Below are 19,709 nucleotides of genomic sequence, written 5' to 3'. Positions count from 1 at the left end.
CAAGCTATAATTTTATTTTGTGCTTATATTGGTCCAACCTCTATTTCTTTCACCTCTTCTTGAATTTTTTTTTTATTGAGAATTAAAAAAAATTTTTTTTTCAATTATTTTCCCTCTCTACTAGTTTGGAGATTTATACCCTGTTACTATTATTTTAATAGTTAATACTATTAATTCCTACATACAAAATTACCTTATCAAAGTGTACATTTAATAAATAACCAGATCACTTCTGTTATGATACAAGGCCCTTAGAAAAGTTCAACTCCATTTATGTCCTTCCTAACATCTTTTCTTATTGTACAATACTTCATTTATTTTTAAAAAACAGAATAAACTATGGCTGGTTTGGCTCAGTGGATAGAGCATTGGCCTGGGGCCCAAAGGGTCCCAGGTTCAATTCTGGTAAAGGGCACATACCTTGCTTGTAGGCTCCTCCCTGGCCAGGGCCCTGGTTGGAGTTCGTGTGGGAGGCAACCAGTTGATGTGTTTCTCTCACATTGATACTTCTCTGTCTTTCCCTCTCTCTTCCACTCTCTCTAAAAATCAATGGAAAAATATCCTCGGGTGAGCATTAAAAAATAATAATAAAGAAAAAGTTACTAAAAACAAAACAAAAACCCCAGAATAGATGTTTTTATAAATCCTTCTTCAGTCAATATTCACTTACATTGCCCATGCATTATTACTTTCCTTGTTCTTTTTTTAAAAATATATTTTATTGATTTTTAACAGAGAGGAAGGGAGAGAGATAGAGAGTTAGAAACATTGATGAGAGAGAAACATCGACCAGCTGCCTCCTGCACACCCCCTACCGGGGATATGCCCGCAACCAAGATACATGCCCTTGACCGGAATCGAACCTGGGACCTTTCAGTCCGCAGACTGACACTCTACCACTGAGCCAAACCGGTTTCGGCTACTTTCTTTGTTCTTTATTCCTTCTAGGTTTTCATTCTTCTAAGATCATTTTCCTCCTGAAGTACATTCTTTAGAATTTCCATTAGTTCAGTCTATTGGTGATAAACTCTTTTAGATTTATTTGTCTAAAATTATATTTATAATGAACAACATAAACTGATGAACCAAAAAAAATCAGAGATAGAGAAGCATCAATCCAATCATCAAACCTCAAAGGGAAGACAGGGAAGAGTTGGAGGGAAGGGGATAAATCAACCAAAGGACTTGTATGCATGCATATAAGCCTAACCAATTGACACAGGCACTAGGGGTAAAGGCACAAGTGGGAGGGGCAATGGGGGGATAAGGGCACATGTGTAATACCTTAATGCAGTGGTCGGCAAACTGCAACTCGCGAGCCACATGCGGCTCTTTGGCCCCTTGAGAGTGGCTCTTCCACAAAATACCTTGGCCCTGGCGAGTTTATTTTGAAGAAATGGTATTAGAAGAAGTTTAAGTTTTAAAATTTTGGCTCTCAAAAGAAATTTCTATCATTGTACTATTGATATTTGGCTCTGTTGACTAATGAGTTTGCTGACCAAATAAATAAAGAGAAAAAGTGTGGTGATTACAGGGGTAGAGGGAGATAGGTGGAGGTGGTATAGGGCATAGAGTGGATAAAAGGTGATGAAAAAAATTTAATTTAAAATTTGAAAAAAATATATTTGTTTCACTCTCTTTTTTTTTTAAATATATTTTATTGATTTTGTACAGAGAGGAAGGAAGAGAGATAGAGAGCTAGAAACATCGATGAGAGAGAGTCATCGATCAGATGCCTCTTGCACACCCCCTACTGGTGATATGCCCGCAGCCAAGGTACATGCCGTTGACCGGAATCGAACCCGGGTCCCTCAGTCCCCAAGCCGACGCTCTATCCATTGAGCCAAACCGGTCTCAGCTGTTTCACTATCTTGTTGAATATTTTCATGAAAGATGCTGTCCTTGGGTTATGAGGTTAGTGTGGCCAGGATCTCCCATAATTATCCCCATCTGGGTTCTGGCTTCCAATGAGCCTAAGCCCTAGTGTGAAGAGCCTGCATGGCCTCAGCTCCTTCAGTCAGAGAACAATTTCTATCTCATTAGGGTTGCCAGAGATGCTTAAAAGAGATAACGGATGGAAAATTCCTGGCACGGAGGAGTAAGGCAACCAAAGCTAGCTATTTGTATTTCAACTGAAAGCTTTAATTTCTAAACTTCAGATTTTTAAGGTGACTAAGTGAAAATGAGGAGGTTAGGTGGGTTCTAATCCAGTCTGACTGGGGTGCTTATAAGAAGAGGAAATTTAGACATCAAGAGTGGGCACACAGAGGAAAGACCTTGTAAAAAGACAGCAAGAGGGTGGCCATCTGCAAGCCAAGGAGAGATGCCCCAGAAGAAACCAATCCTGTAGGCAACTTTAACTGGATACTAGCCTCCAGAACTTCAAAAAAAGTAATTCCTATTGTTTAAGCCCCCACAGTCTATGGTATCGTACTTTGTCATGGCAGCCCGACCTAAGACATGGAGCCACATGGCCCATTCACCCCAGACAACTCTGCGTAGTGTTTTCATTGAGTTGTTCCTTGTCTGGGTCTATTAATGCCAAGTCCATCACAGGCAAAGTTTTTTAAGAGCTCAACGAATAACCACCTAGAAACTTATCCTTGAACCAGTAAATGAAAGACCTATATTATGGCAGAAAACTATAGTTCAGAGCTCTAGTAAAACTGTGTTTAATTTCTCAAACTCTTTCCTCAAGTACAAATTTAAGGAGGAATATACTAATGAAGAAATATCACAGGGGATTGTTTTTTAACAATTATTGAGCCACTGACCCATTTTAAAATTGACAAAGCTATGGATTCAGAAAAATGCAATTTGCATTAGTTTCCTTTTGCTGCAGTGACAAATTACCACAAACTTGGTGTCTAGAAAGAAGAGGCATTTGTTTTTTCATAGTTCTGGAGACCAGAAGTTAAATATCAGTTCCTCTGTACTGAATTGAAGGTGTGGGCAGAGTTGTACTTTGCTCCTTGCCTCTTATGGTTTCTGGTGGTTGTCAGCATTCCTTTGCTTGTGGCCACACCGATCCATTCTCTGCCTCTGTCTTCACATCCCTTTCTCCTTTTCTGTGTGTCAGCTCTCTTGTACTCTTTATAACGACACCTGTGATCACATTTAGGGCCCATTCAGATAATCCAGGACAATCTCTCCATGTCCAAATCCTCAGTCACATCTGTCAAGGCTCTTTTACTTTATAAGGTGACATTTACAGGTTCCAGGGGTTAGGACTTGATATATTTAGGTGGCCATTATTCAGCCTCCTACAGATTCCAAATTCTTCCCATACAACTTCAGGAAGATCATGGACACAGGTAAGAACATATGTTCTAGAGATGCATTTCACCACAGATATACTATGAACACTGGAGACAGGTGCATTTACTTACCATCTTCTATACACCTCAGGATCAACTACAGTGGTGGTTAAAAACCTAAAATCTAAAATCATACCCCATTCATTTGCATCCCCTCATCTCATCAGAATCCCCCAGAAGCCAGATCCAGTAATCTACACTTCTAACAAGTTCCCCCAAATTATTCTGTTGCAGTCAGCCTTGTACCCATAGTTTAGTTTAATTGGTTAACAGCTTGGGTGCCTAAGTCTTCTCGCTGTTAACTGGACATGGACATATAGCCACATCCTTCACAGTAAAAGATGTTTGTGCAAGCCTATTTGCATTAAGAAAACTCTAGTGTTCTTACAGTTACCCCCCTTCCCACCACACAAAGGTGAAGTACTTCTATTATTTATTTGTTTTCGATTCCACATTGTGTTTAATGCACTTGCCCTCAAGACACGGAATTTAGTCAAGGGAGAAAGAGGGAGAAAGGAAGAGTAGCAAATTTGCAGTCCATGCAACTAAACTGCACTTGAAGCCCAGCAGACTTGTGGCCCAGTGCCTTGTAACCACCCCCACCCCCACTCCCTGCTCCGGTATAATTTGCCTAGGATAGAGGTTGTGCTGGGAGTCGTACACCCCACCAACACACACACACACACACACACACACACACACACACACACACACACACACGCTTCTTTGATTGGCCGCTCCAGCCCGCGCGTCACGCTCTTTTGTCTCAGAGGACTGAGGATAAAAGCAGCAGCTGCTGCCCTGGGAACCATGCTGACCGAAATCTACTCCCCCTAGCCCGGTGGCAGTGCAGAACAGTTCAGTTCCAGCAGCCCCGAGTAGTTTAGCGGCCCAAGAAGCGTCCATCCTTTCCCACTGCAGGGCCACAGAGGCCAAAGCCTACATCCAGAGCTGTCTGGCCGCTGCCCACCCGCGGAACATAGGTAAATAAAGGGGGGGCGATTGCCAGGAGGGGAAAGAGGAGGGAAAGTCACACTGGGAATGGGCGGCTCCCCGCCTGGAAAATCGAGATCTAGGAGGCTGGGCAAGGAGCATTCTAGGCCTGACTGCGCTGAGGGAGGAGGTGGGGTGCCACGGAATGCTATTAGTGGGTAGGGTTTGCCTGGATTGAGAAGGGGGAGTTTTCAGAGAGGTTGGGGAGGCAAGGGAAGAGAATCGCAAGCTGTCTATCTTGCATCTCCTCATCTCATCCTGGTGAGGGATATATGGGTGTCCCTGTGCATTTCCAACTCCTATTCCCTTTCTCGGTGGCAGGCCATCTAAGAGGAATCTGGACTTGAATTCTGTGCTGCTGATTGCAGAGGTGGTAGGCTGAAGACTTACAAGGGGAACTGTAATTGGAAGGGGCAGGGTCTCTTTGGCTTGTATTCAAATGGCCAGCTTGGCTTCAGTGGAGGGAGCAAAAGAGTGTGGGATGAGAAGGGAGGGAGCAGGATGAGGGATGGGGCTGTTTCTGACCCTTCCTTTCCCTGCCCTTCCTGACGAAGGCTCAGTCTTGAGGCCCAGAAGTCCGGGATCAAGGACCCCCAGTGGACAAAGATCGACTGTACCTGGAGACAAGCTTTCTCATGGAGGCCACCAGTTGCAGAGGCTGATAGTGAAATAAAGGCACACGCTTGTTCCTGAGCTCCTGTAAGAATCTGAGAGATAAAGGGTGGGGCGAGAGGCACTTTGAGAGGGAATGTGGTTGAGACCTGAGACCATGAGGTAAATGAGATCTGACCACTGTGCTCTATTTTGAGAGCCCAACATCAGCTCCATACACGATTACACTTAGAATTAGAAGCAACAGTTGCTGTTGCTCTTGAAAGACTGGAGGAATGGATGTGGCTGTCCAAAGCTCTGCGCTAACAGGGAGACACCGGCTGGCTCCCTGAGGTTGTAACTGCCAGTCTCCTGGAGGATATTTTTAGGACAGCAGGCAGATGGCAGATATAAAATGTACTGAGGATATTCAGGAAGGGAGAGAAAACAGCTGCAGCCCTATTAATCTCCTCTTACACACCCCTCCTGGTTTTTTTTTTTTCTTTTTTTCTTTTTTTCTTTTTCTTCTTTTTTACAGGGGGAAGGCAGAGGCTCCCGGCACGCCTGCAGATTAGTCTCTTCCAAAAAGCCCAAACATCTTGATAATATTCAGATACCCGATCATCATCTGTCATGGCTAGCATCATTTCACACATGGGTAATAGCCGGCGGCAGAACACACGCTTGCCGCCTTGGGCCCATTCTATGCTGAGGTCCCTGGGTAGGAGTCTTGGTCCTTTAATGGCCAACTTGGCAGAAAGAAACATGAAGTTGTTCTCAGGGAGGGGGGTGCCAGCCCAGGGGGAAGAAACCTTTGAAAACTGGCTAATCCAAGTCAATGGGGTCCTGCCAGAGTGGAATATGTCTGAAGAAGAAAAGCTCAAGCGCCTGATGAAAACCCTTAGGGGCCCTGCCCGGGAGGTCATGCATTTGCTCCAGGCAGCCAACCCCAACCTAAGTGTGGCAGATTTCTTGCACGCAATGAAATTGGTGTTTGGGGAGACTGAAACCAATGTGAGTGCCCATGGTAAATTTTTTAACACCGTGCAGGCCCAAGGGGAGAAAGCCTCCCTGTATGTGATCCGTTTAGAGGTGCAACTCCAGAATGCTATTCAGGCAGGGATCATAGCTGCGAAAGATGCAAACCAGACTCGCCTGCACCAGCTCCTTTTAGGGGCTGAGCTGAATGGGGACCTGCGCTACAGACTGAAGCATCTTCTCAGGATGTATGCAAATGAGCAGGAGCGTCTTCCCAATTTTCTGGAGTTAATCAAGATGATAAGGGAGGAGGAGGATTGGGATGACACTTTTATTAATCGGAAGCGGGCCAGGAGATCTGAGTCAATGGTGGAGAGGGCAACCAGTCCAGTGGCATTTCAGGGATCCCTACGGATAGTAATCGGCAGTGCTGACTGCAACGTGATAGAGATAGATGACACCCTGGATGACTCAGACGAAGATGTGATCCTGGTGGAATCTCAGGACCCTCCACTTTCATCCTCTGGTTCTCCTCCCCCCAAAAGCAGAACCAGACCTCAGGATCAAGTGGTAGTCATTGATTCCCCCAATAGTTCCCAGGCTCAATCTCCTTCCACCAGTGGGGGTTCTGGAGATAAAAATGATGGTCCTGGGAATATTTGTAGAGCCAGGAAGCGAAAATACACAACCCATTCTTCATATTGTGGCAAGGAGGACCACTCAAAGGAAACTTGTGACAAGAGCAACAAGGCTGAGATGTTTGAAAATCTGGTCATGACCCTGCAGGAGCTGACACATACAAAGGAGGAGAGGTCAAGAGAGGCTCCTGACCAATCTGATGACCCTTCTGAGCTATAGTGAGGTGCTAGCCTTCAGCCTTAAATGAAGCGTTAAGGTATATTCAGAGCCCAGTGATAGGAAAACTGAGGGAGGGGGTCTCTAATTGCATGAATTAATCCCCATAGCAGCTTTTATTAGGGTTCAGGAGAAAGGGTCTTGGATACAAGCACAATGGAGAAAGATGGCCTGTCCTCTGTCCTTGCTCCCCACCCCCACCTCTGCTGCCTAAGGGTCTGTTTTCTGTGTGTGCTCATTTCCTTGATGGCTTTATTCTCTTTGTGAAAGTGATATAATTCACTGTTAAATCTTCAAACAACAAAAAAGTACAAAAAGTCAAGTACAAATTAGTCCAAATCTTCTACCCTTATATAACCATTGTCAACCCTTTGATGACTATCCTTCTAGATACTTCCATACACCTATAGTTTGTATTCAGATAGATATATGTACAGATAAAAGTGTCAAATATTAGTGCTGTTCTATTGTCTGTATTTTTTCACCAAACAATTTGTTGTGGGCTTCTTTCTATGTCAATAAATATATATCAGCATCTATTTTAATGTTTCTGTGGTATTATTTTAAGAAGTAAAGGAAAAGGAAATAAGAGAAATATGGTAAAAAGCTATAAAGGGGTTTTTAGCAATCTCATTTTGCAGGCACAGCAAAGGGAAGAAGAAATAAGCTGAAATATTCCCCAAAGGTAAATAGAGACTCCTACAATTGACTTGTCCCTTAGATCAGAGCCAAACTATGGCACCCACTAGCTGACAATGCTTCAATGATTTCTGTAATGTATCCAGAGGAGTCTTATGGCCGGGGATCTGGTGCTGCGAGTATAACCCCAAATGGGAAGTCTAGAGGCTTCGATCCTTGTCCCTTTGAGGAGGGACAGCTCTTTCTCTTTTGGGTGGATTTCTTATAATAGATTACTGCTGCTGCTCCATCATGGTCACAACCAGCAATCTCTCCTGAGATGGATTTCTCCTGGTTTTGTGTGTCTCTAGGAACTGTCTCCTTCTCCCATTTGTCAAAGGCACCATTACCCTTGCAGATCACTCAGTACCAGCCAATTACCCCCTCACAAGTCACTTTGCTGAGCAACAGTTGGCAGCTAAGAGCAAGGGGAACTCATCTCAGAGGGACACATAGGCTCCCCAGTGTGTGGAGGGAAGGAGCTATGACTGAGGTCTGAGGAGTCCTTTACAATCCAGATAACTCTGAAATCCTGTCACTACTAGGAAACTCAGAGGCAGCATAAAAAGGAGCAGAGAGAGTGGGGCTGGGTTTCCACCTCACCCTGAAGGGATGGATTTATCCCCAGATGTAGCATTTCATCTCAAAATGGAACTCACAACTTTTTATGGCCTCACAACTGCTCCCATAGGTATGGGCCTTTGCACCATCCGCATTTTACAGTCCAGGACACTGAGTCACACACAGCAATAGTAATTTGCCTAAGACAGAGATTAAGGAAATCAAACATCAGATTTGCTCCTCCCCAGAGCCGGAGATCAACTGTTGTTCTGTAAAGGTAATGACATCCCCCATTACCTTCTCTCTAAGGTAATGAGTATAAAATATCTGATCCTTCTACTGGCTTCATGCTGGATACAGGTTTATAAATTGTCATAGTTATGACCTAAAGCCTGCACAGTAGGATAGTCTCAGTCTCATTTCTTTAAAAAACAAACAAACAAACAAAAAAACACTGGGTGTTTTGTTTGTTAATAAGTTTTTATTGATTCCAGAGAGAGGAAGAGAGAGAGATAGAAACATCAATGAGAGAGAAACATAATAGATCACTGTCTACTGCATGCCTCCTACTAGGGATTGAGTCTGAAACCTGGGAATTTGCCTTGACCAGGAATCAAACAGAGACCTTCAGGTGCATGGTTGATGCTCAACCATTGGGCAACATTGTTGGGGCATGGACTAATTTATTCTATTGAACAAATAGAAAAAAAATTATCAATTTAAGAAACTTTCTTCTCAAAACCTGAAATCATCTTCTCCTCATATTTATCCTTATATTCTTATATGCAATTTCTGAGGTAAGATACTAAAAGTAACAAACTGTTGGTAAGGATATGGGCAGTCTCTCTTCCACAGTGCAGATAGGACTGAGAATTGACACATTCTTTCTGGAAGGCCAACTATGCAATTTTTCAAAGGTTGAAATATGAAACCCCAGTTTAAGTTTCTGAAATTGATGTCAAGAAAATAACTGGACATACAGATGATACATTATAGAATTGTACACCTGAAACCTATATACTTTTATTAACTAATGTCACTCCAATAAATTAAATACAAAAGTTTAAAAAAGGAAATAACTAAACAAATGTAACATTTTTTATGAATAAAAGATGCTTACCCTAGCATTTTTTTTACTTTTTTTTATTTTTATTTTTGGTAATAGTGGAAAACTGGAAACAATTTTAAAGACTTTGAGTAAAGTTTGGCCAAAAAAAGTAGGCTCCACATTAGGAATGGAATGCCACATTTAAAATGATGGGTGTGTTGCTGAAACTGGTTTGGCTCAGTGGATAGAGCTTCAGCCTGCGGACTGAAAGGTCCCAGGTTCTATTCCGGTCAAGGGCATGTATCTTGGTTGTGGGCACATCCCCAGTGGGGGCTGTGCAAGAGGCAGCTGATTGATTACTTTCTCTCATCGATGTTTCTAACTCTCTATCCCTCTCTCTTCCCCTCTGTAAAAAATCAATAAAATATATTTAATAAATAAATAAATAAATAAATAAATAAATAAATAAATAAAATGCTGGGTGTGCCTTCAGATCATTGGGCCCAATCAGACAAATGAAATGTGACCCCTCCTGACAAAGAGCTTAAAAGACCACCAGTCCAGCAGGTCATCTATGTTATGATTGATTCCCAACATGCTCTTCTATCATCCCAGTCCTCCCCTTCATCAGGCAAAATCCTTGCCAAACTTTTAGTATCATTTCCCTTAGTACACTCTTAGGTCAGCATTCTCTGATTCTCACTAGAGGTCATCCCTTATGTCTTAAGTAATTTTTTTGTAACTGGTTGTATAATTATCTCTCTTCCCCACTAGGCTTATATCTTTGGTGCCTAGCACAGGGTTGTTTGGATGTCTTGGTACAGAATTCAGGCACATTTTCATCTCACATGTTTGCACAGGCTATTGTTAACGTTCTCCCAGGTGTTCCTTTGCCTTGATCTCTCATCACATTAATCAAGTATTTGCTCAAATATCAACTTCTCAGTAAGACTGACCCTGCACAGCCCATTTAAAACTGCCCATTTAGCCCTGGCTGGTTTGGCCCAGTGGATATAGTGTCGACCTGGGGACTGAAGGGCCCCAGGTTTGATTCCAGTCAAGGCACATGCGTGGGTTGCCAGCTCAGTCCCCAGTAGGGTACATGCAGAAGGCAGCCAATCAATGATTCTTATCATTGATGTTTCAATATCTCTCTCTCCCTCTTCCTTCCTCTCTGAAATCAATAAAAATATTAAAAATTAAATAAGAATAAAACTGTATACCTAGCCATTAGCACTCCCATTCCTCCTTTCCTGCTCTATTTTTTCCATCATGTGTATCATCTATTATACTACACTAGAGGCCTGGTGCATGAAATTCATGCACTTAGGGGGTCCCTCAGCTTGGCTTGTACCCTCTTGCAGTCCAGGGAGACTGGGCCTAAGCCAGCAGTAGGACAGCCCTAGTGCTGCTGCGGAGGCAGAAGAGGCTTCTGCCACTGCCACTGTGCTTGCCAGCTGTGAGCCTGGTTTCTGGCTGAGTGGCACTCCCCCTGTGGGACTGGACTGGGCCAAAACCACCTCTCTGACATCCCCCAAGGGGATCCCTGATTGTGAGAGGGAGCAGGCCAGGTCAAGGGACCCTAATGGTGTACAATTGGGGCCAGGGAAGAATGCAGAAGGTTGGCCAGTGAAGAAGAGATAGCAGGAGGACTCCATGGCATATACAGCCCATCTAGCTCAGTCCCAATCAGCTTGACCCCAGCAGCAAGCTAACCTACTGGTTGGAGCTTCTGCCCCCGGTGGTCAGTGCATGTCATAGCCAGCGTTTGAGTGGGCTTAGCATATCATTAGCATATTATACTTTGGTTGGTTGAATGGCTGAACAGTCCACCAGACACTTAGCGTATTAGGCTTTTATTATATACAACTAGGGGCCCAGTGCATGAATTCATGTACCTTGAAAGGAACTGTGGGCTGCAAGGTTGTGATGGGCACAGGACTGGGTCTCAGTCCATCCTCCATACCCCACCTGGCCCCTCTTGCAGTGGTCCCTGGTTCCCCGTTTGCCAGCAGCCCTGTTCTTGCTGCTGCTGCTCCCATGTGCTGACAGCACTGTCCCCACTTGCACTCGTTGATAGTGTGGAGCAATTGGGGCCAGCACCAGTAGCAGGTGCGAGCAGTGGCTGTTGCTCTGATTATACCTCAGGAGCAGGGGGAGGTGGAGAAGCCTTCAGGGGCGATTGGGGTGAGCAGCCACTGCTCACATCTGCTGACAGTGCCAAGTGATTGGGGCTGGTGTCAGGCCCTGCCAGCGGGTGCGAGCGGGGCTGGTGCTGGCAGCAGGTGTGAGTGCCCAATGGGACTGCAGCACATGGGAGCAAAGAATTTTCAGTAACCACTGGAGGTTCACCCAGATGACAGCGACTGGCACCCTGCCTTGGGCTGGCATCCCCGCTCACCTGCCCCACTATCTCGCCATGGCCGATGCCTGCCATGTTTCATGCATGCCCTCTGGTGGTCAGCACACATCATAATGATTGGTTGTTCTGTCTGCCGTTCGGTCTACTTGCATATTAGGGTTTTATATAGAGAGATAATTTATTGATTTATTATATCGTTTGTATCTCTCTCTACTAGAACACAATCTCAACAGAGGCAGACATTTTAGTCTTCCCAGTTCCTTTTTGGATCCCCAGCTTCTAGAGCACTGTATAGAACATAAGCTGGCTCTGAATAAATGTTTGTGGCTGGAATGAATGAAGTGCCTGCTGCATAGTAGGCAAACGACAGCCTTCATTATTGCTGCTCTCCTGGAACAGGTGCTGCTAGAGAGGAAATAGTTAATGAGAAAACAGTTCACAATGCTGAACCACCATCCACCTAGCTGATGAGATCAGAAACCTGGGAGACATTATAGATCAACTAGAGGCCCGGTGCACAAAATTAGTGCACAAGGGTCTGTGTCCCTCAGTCTAGACTGCACCCTTTCCAATCTGGACTGCTGGCTCCCAACCGCTTGCCTGTCTGCCTGCCTGATTTCTCCTAACCACTTCTGCCTGCCAGCCTGATCACCCCCTAACCACTCCCCTGCCAGCCTGATCAATCTAACTGCTCCCCTGCCAGCCCAATTGCCCCTAACTGCCCTACCCTGCCAGCCTGGTCACTCCTAACTATCCTCCCCTGCAGGCCTGGTTACCCCCAACTGCCCTCCCCTGCTGACCTGATCACCCACAACTGCCCTCCCTTGCTGGCCATTTTGTGGTGGACCTATTGTGTGTTGGAGTGATGGTCAATTTGCATATTACCTCTTTATTATATAGGATTGCTTGCTTCTCCCTCTCCCGGGCTGTCACATTATCTGGACCATTCACTCCTAGCATGGCAGAAAGTGAGAGATTGGCTTCTTTGTGCTTTAACCATGTCATATTACCAAAACTTATATTTAGGTGTTTCAAACTCCCAGTCACTCCACATGCATTTGTAAATATTAAAAAGAACTGCCCTTAGAATAGGGAGGTTTCAGTTACTGTTTGCTCTTTTCCATCTATTTAAGAATAATGGAGAGTAATGATAATGCATATTTTCAATTCCCATGTATTAAACATATAAAAAATATAGTAAGAATTATTAACCTAATTTTAGAGGACATAAGTGAGTCTCAGTAAGGGATAGCAACAGGACTGTTATATAACCAAAAGACAGGTTAGCACCAAAGTCTGTGAACTTTCCATTATATATTTCAAGTAAAAATATTGACATTACTGAGAAAATCTATATTACAATGGTGTGGTGTTTCTCCTTTTTCCGTGTCCCACACGGAAAAAACGACAGGTTCCTGAGGGGAGGAGCTGGGGATTAAGAACTTAGAGAAAGAAAGAGACAAGAGGCAGAAATAGATTTATAAAGCTGGGAGCTAGGTGGGTACCATCTTTCTGATGGAGAGACAGTCGACAGCACAACATATTTATTGGCTTCCAAAGGGGTGTTTAAGGTCAAAAGCAGTTTCTGGTGTGCCCAGATCCTATTCATCAAAATCTGGGTAAGCTCCTTATTTTTTTGGTACAAGATTTAGCATATCAAGACCTGGGTGAGTCAAGGTCTTATTTGTTCCTCATTCCAAGCACCTGGATTAAGAAATCAGTACTGATAAGAGGATTCTGCCAGTGCCCTCGGGCTCAGCTGATAAGAATTAAAAGAATGTCCATGTGCCTTCTCAGGCTGCTCTCTACACAATGGGAGATCAATTATTAGGAAAAGGGTAATTGGGGAAGGGGTAATAGGTAGATATGAATATTTGATAGTTTCCTATTTGTCAAACATATGTTAAAGCTGTTTGAATTTTTATAAGGAAAATAACTTGAATTTTATTTGAAGGAATGTTATGGAGGTTGATTTTAAATATTCTGGATGGACCAAGACCTAATTCAGCACAGGAAAACAACTGCAAATAAAAGTAGAGTACTTAGAATATCACAAATCTATGCAAAAGATTTATATGGTTAACATTTAAATAGTCATAAAAATATACAGAACAAAAAAATAAACTGTAGGTCAACACTAAACATTTTGGCATATTCCTCTTAAATCTTTTTCCCCTAATTTTGTAGTGAATATATATATATTTTACATGGTTATGAAATTTTTGTTCTTTTTCTATTAATACATATATTGATAATACTTTAAAGATCACAAAATAAAAGTTGTGTGGAAAAAGAAGATTAAGGGGGGAGGATAAAGTCTGAGCAAATATAAAAACATACCCCCCCCCCAAAAAAGGACTACAAGAAATAAACACTGTTGTTACTGGCTGATAAATACTGACCATTAATTGTGGTAACTATGATTATTTTCATAAGCAAAAGAATTGGTAGAAACATATCTGAAAATAAAATAGTAAGGGACATTAATATAAAATCTGAAATACCTTGGAAGAAAAAATGATAAAACTCTCTCTAGTTCACTATTAGATTTGAATGAAAGGAGTGACCTCAAGGTTAGCTACAGGATGGTGGGTGTGGCAGCTGAGGTGGAGAGGAAGACATCACCATAAAACCACCCAAGTCCCAGCCACGTCACAGGTTGACCCAATTACAAGCAGGGACCCTTTTTCACACTAGGCTTAAAATTATATGAAGTAGCTCAATGGGAATAAAACAAATGTGGTGACAGCCATGACAGGGTTGAGACAGGGGACATTTGGAACATAGAGGACCCTATAATCCAGCTGATCAGGAATGGCTTTTTGTAGGGGTTGATGTATGGGCCATAGGATTAGTATCCTTAGCAAATGGGAGCTCAAGTCATGGGTTCAGAGCTTCAACTAATGTGAAACCTCTGTACCTCACCATTGCTATCTGAGAGTCGCAACCAAGGTACATAGGTTCAAGAGGGTTCAGAGGAGCATACTGTTTCCAAGTTAAAGATCTTGAGCTGTGGTAGTGAGGTTTTAGCCTGCCCTGAATCTCTGTAAGGCCTTCAAAACTGCCAAATGCTCGCTTCCAAATATCACCCACACACCTACTGATATGACAAAACTGAATTTACTGCTTATCGCAGTAAAGGAGAACCCCTTTACTCAAAGTTATAGCAATGTTTCATGGAGGAATGGAAAGGTCAGAATTTACTGATAAGTGAAAGCTTGATTTAAGGCAGAGAGTCTGTCAACATGGGAACTTGATTAGAGTTGGGTAAGGATCATGATATGAACAGCCTAGGTCTGTGGAAGCAGCAAGGGGAGGATTTGGGGGAAAGGGATTTAAGTAATTTTAAGTAAGCTGTTAATGCTTTCCATTGAAGAGTTGATGGATCTTTTGGGGATATTCTTATAATGAAGAAACTACCTGGACAAAAGAATCCTGGAAAATGCCAGTAATGACAGTTGTCTAGTAAAGTAATGTTTATGTATGGTAGATAGTAAGGGGTGGTTATGTTTCTGTGTCCAGGCTGAGTGTGGGGAGACTGTTTCGATTCTCATATATACATTTTAATGAATATTTAACGTTAAGTATATGTTTATTTTGTGGTGTCAACATCCTTTAGTTTCCCTGAATCCCAAGGAAGATGTCACCTACGTTAGGAGTGTGCTAAACTCTGCGAAACAAATTAAATCACTAGCTTTCTCCAGTCTGGTCAACCCTTTAGATAGATTATTTTCTTTAATATTTACCAACACCTTGTGAAGTAGGCACCATTATTATTCCTAATTTATAGAGGAGGAAACTGAGGCTCAGGGAGGCAATACCTAGCTCACATTCACGAGGCTACAAATACATTTTTTCTTTCTTTCAGGAACTCCAAGAAAAACCACCCTCAACAAAACTGCCTCATTTTGTTCAAGTTTTTGCAGAAAGGAGCTGGGATCCAGGTTCATGATAATTTGGCAATTTTGTCCTCTTCGGGGTCCTTTCCCTGGAGAGAAAGGGAGGAAAAGGTAGAAGCCTGAACCCTTTACCTACTCCAGTTTGAGTCTAGGTCAGCTTTCCTCCGCCTCGAGAGGCCACCTAGGTCCCAGGGGCATGGCCATTTCTGCCACAGGGTCCTCGGCCAGGCCAGTGTTACCCTGCAGAACAGAAGCCGCTGGTTTCCCGCCAACCCGTCTGCACATGCTCCGACCAACTGGTGTCCCCGCAGTGCGGGGAGAGCTGCGAGGCCATCGCCAGTGCAGGGTGGGAGGAGGTGGGGTATGGGAGCGGGGCTGGGGGCGTGGGCACGTGACCCAGGGGTCCCGCGCTGGGTGGTGGGGTTATCGCACACTGGAGTCCTGCAGGGCTAGAACCAGCTCAGACTGCTTTGAAAATTCCACCACCTTCTCCTTCCCTAAAAGGTGGGGCTGCAGCGGCAAACAAGAAAACAAGATAAGCCCGGCGACTCTGACAGTAGCAGCGTGAGTTTCGGACAAGAGGTGGTCCTGGGAGCCCACATCTGACCCCTACTTTGTGGCAGTTTTTGCCCTTCCCACAATGCAGAAGAGGGGCTGGTTCTGGCCTTTCGCCTAGCTCAAAAAGGTTCATTTACAGCCTCCTGCACCTTCCCACCGCCCTTGGAAAGGTGTGCTTTCCCCTGGGGTACCACCAGGGAACTGGCCTAGGGAGTGGAGTTTGTACCGCTTATTCTGGAAGAACACCTTTGCCTAACAAGCACTGACCAAATTTCCCTCCCACCCAACATTTTCACGGATATACCTTGATAGAAAAATTCACCTGGTTATGCATAGGGCTCGAGAGTTGCAAGTAGTGAATTTGTTACCTGACTAGTTTATTACTTGGATTAGGGGCCCTAGGCATGCTCACACCTAAACTGACAGAGAGGCTGTGGATTATCCAGATTATACACAAGCATCACCTAACCTGAAACACATTGAACACATCAAGACATCTTACAGCTTCACAGAGAGAAGCTGACTTTGATTTCCATCAGCACAACCCCAAGCACCAACTGGCAAAAATGCTTCAGAAACTTTCACAATTCTTACCAAGTCTTGTAAGGGGGCTAGTCCAACTGGGGGGGAGGGGGTTGAGAAAGTAAATAATGTAATTGATTAAGGGATTTTTAAGAGCCTTATATTTTGCATACCATAAAACAAACTCATTTAAAATGTACAGTTGATTTTAGTAAATTCACAATTGTGGGCCATCACCACAATCCAGTTTTAGAACATTTCCATCACCCCCCCAAATTCCCTAAACCTGCTTACAGTTAACCTCTCCTATCTCTATCCCTAACAACCACTCATCTGCCTTGCGACTCTATGTAGTTGCTTTTTCTGCTCAATTAATATGAATGAAATCATACAATATGTCATCTTTCGTGACTGGTTTCTTTCACTTAGCATGATGTTTCCCAGGTCTATCCAAGTTATACCATGTATTAGTACTTCATTCCTTTTTATGGCCAAATAATATTTCCTGGTATGGATATACTACATTTATTTATCCATTTATTAGTTGGACATTTGAGTTGTTGCCATTTTTTGGTTATTTGAGTAATCCTATTGTCAGCATTTGTGTAGACTTATGTTTTCAATTCTCTTGATTTCACTGACCTTCGTGGGTGCTCCCCTACTATCCTTAGCAGACCTGTATCATAACACTTAGCACATTGACTAGTGAACTTGGATTCATTCTCTGTCTTCCCACTAGAGAGGGCAAGAAACATGTTCATATAGGAATGGGATTCCTGGGTCATATGGTAACTGTATGTTTAACTTTTTTAGGAACTTCCAGGCTGTTTTCCAAAGTGGCTGCACCATTTAAAATTCCCATTGGTAAATGTATGAAGGTTCCAATTTCTGCACATCCTCACCAACACTTATTTTGTCTGCTATCTCATTGTGATGTCTAATTTGCCTAGACTGAATGGTATTTGGTTTAGATAGTTTCACTTCACTTTAATGAATACCTTTTTAAATATTTGAGTCTATGATCTGAAATGAATAATAAATGGTTCCTTCTTGCAAGGTGCTCATAGTTCCTTCAGAGAGACATATAGGGAAACAATATAGTACAGTGTGTTAAGTGCTCTGATGGAGCAGAGTACAGACAATATGGGAAGCAGAGAAAAGGGACACATAAACTAGGTTGAGGGAAGGATGGAGGAAAGTATTAAAGAACATTTTTCTAGAAGAGGTTCTAATGTGCTTCTGGTTTTTGGGTATTTTTAAATCAAAACTATACATGTACATAATTTAAAAAAACAAAGAATTCTACAAGTTGTGCTATTAAAAAAATAAAATGAGTCCCCAACTTTCCTCCCCATTCCCTGCTCCCCCCCAAAGCAATCACTTTCCATTCTTTTAACTCTTTGGATATTTACCTTTTTATCTTTAAATAGAACAGCATGTTTTTTAATTGAGAAAGGGCCTTCCTGCTGCCAGCTGGGGCCTCCGTTCATTGGCTGCCAACTACTGGCCAGGGCCTTCCTTCGTTCTGAACTGCCTCCTAGTGGTCAGCGCACATCATAGTGAAGAATCAAACACCTGGTCTTGAGATCAAACTCCTGGTCTCCCAGTGAAACTCCCAAGGGTATAATTTTCATATTAGTTATTATATATATATTTGGATTTCATCAATAAAAAAAATTATGGATTGTGCCCTGGCTGGTAGCTCAGTGGTTAGAACACCACCCTAAGCACCAAAGGATCTCAGGTTCCATTCCTGGTCAGGGGTGGGTACTTGGGATGTGGGTTCATTACCCACTTCTGTCAGGGCTTGTGAGAGAAGCAACCAGTCAGTATGTCTCTCATATCGGTCTCTCTCTCTCTTTCCCTCCCTCCATCCATTCCCCCACTCCTCTTCCCCTTCCCTCCTTCCTACTCTCTCAAAAAAGCTATGCAGAAAATGTCCTTGGGTGAGGATTAATAAAAACAGACCAAAAACATTTACGGAATACACACACACACACACACACACACACACACACACACACACACACACCCGTCCTGGATTTTGCTTCTTGGCTCAGAAAGCCTAAATATTTACTATCTGAACTTCATAGAAAAAGTTTGCCAACTCCAGTTTAATAAAATAAACAGAGGAATGGAAAGCAATTTTATGTTCTTGCTGTGTGACTTTGGGAAGTCATTCAGTTCTCTGGCCTTGATTTTCATTATTTACAAAATGGAGATAAAAGGTAATGGGTGGATGAGATAAACTCTACAGTGAAATGGCTCCCATCCCCTAAGTTTTTAATTAATTGTGCAAATATTTATTGATCTGCTACTATGTAGCAAGAATTATTAAAGGCATTGGGAATCAACAGGAAACAAAATTCCTGTCCTGAAAATTATTACTATTCTAAATGAAAAGGTACTTAAGATGCAACATATGGTCTCAGATTAGACCCTGATTTGAACAAATGGGCTTTATAGGACATTTTGGGGAAAAGCAGGGGAATATGAATATTAGTAGATATTAGATGAAAACTTATTAACATGGAATGGTGGAGGTTATTAACTGAAAAAAGCATTATGTACATTACCTCATTTTTGTAGAAATGTATTGGTCCGGTGCACTGGAGAGGAGGTCCCTCAGCCCGGCCTGCCCCCTCTCATAGTCCGGGAGCCCTCAAGGGCAGGAGGTGACCTGGCAATCAGGAAGGCGATGCCCCCATCACACCTCTGCTGCTGCCACTTCTGGCAGTGCAAGCCTCAGCTGGCCCTTGTTACCTGAGCCTCGGGTGGCCCTGGGCGGCTGGGCAGCTGCCATTCAAAGCTTGCCTGCATTTTAGGCCAGCCCTGTGTGGCTGCGGGTCTGAGGGGACTAAGAGACTGTGGAGGTAGGCACCCTGGCAGGGCTGAGGGGACTGGGCACTGCCATCTTGTGGCTATGGGTGCTGCCATATTTCAGGGTGGGGCAGTCAATTAGCATATTCCCTCTTTATTAGATAGGATATATGCTAGAGGCCAGGTGCATGAAAATTCATGCACTTGGGGGGGAGGGGTCCCTCAGCCCTGCCTGTGCCCTTTCGCAGTCCAGAACTCCTTGGGGGATGTCGGACTGATGGTTTAGGACTGCTCCCCGAGGGATTGGGCCTAAAGTATCAGTCAGATATCCCTCTGGCAGCCTGGGAGCCCTCGGGGGATGTCCTTAGTGCTGTCATGGAGGTGGGAGAGGCTCCTGAACCACTACTGTGCTAGCCAGCCATGAGCTGGCTTCTGGCTGAGTGGTGCTCCTCCTGTGGAAGCACACTGACCACCAGGGGCCAGCTCCTGCGTTGAGCATCTGCCTCCTGGTAGTCCGTACTCTTCAT

At 43.6% G+C, this 19,709-nt stretch overlaps 1 protein-coding gene across 1 annotated transcript; it reads left to right on the top strand.

Moving 5' to 3' along the window:
* The first annotated feature begins 5,531 nt into the window (after positions 1-5,531).
* On the top strand, positions 5,532-7,273 carry ZCCHC12 (zinc finger CCHC-type containing 12). The gene has a single exon (XM_036443524.2). The coding sequence runs from the start codon at positions 5,535-5,537 to the stop codon at positions 6,735-6,737; it is 1,203 nt and encodes a 400-aa protein (XP_036299417.1). The 5' UTR covers positions 5,532-5,534; the 3' UTR covers positions 6,738-7,273.
* Positions 7,274-19,709: the final 12,436 nt, after the last annotated feature.

This window comes from Pipistrellus kuhlii, unplaced genomic scaffold (genome assembly GCF_014108245.1).
Source record: "Pipistrellus kuhlii isolate mPipKuh1 unplaced genomic scaffold, mPipKuh1.p scaffold_m20_p_19, whole genome shotgun sequence".
Lineage (NCBI taxonomy): Eukaryota > Metazoa > Chordata > Mammalia > Chiroptera > Vespertilionidae > Pipistrellus > Pipistrellus kuhlii.
The sequence above is the reverse complement of the archived record's forward strand: the minus strand, read 5'-3'. Positions and strand labels throughout refer to the sequence as shown.

What these genes read in the sequence shown, in the direction of transcription:
- ZCCHC12 (XM_036443524.2), top strand. Translation starts at nt 5,535, where the DNA reads ATGGCTAGCATCATTTCACACATGGGTAATAGCCGGCGGCAGAACACA.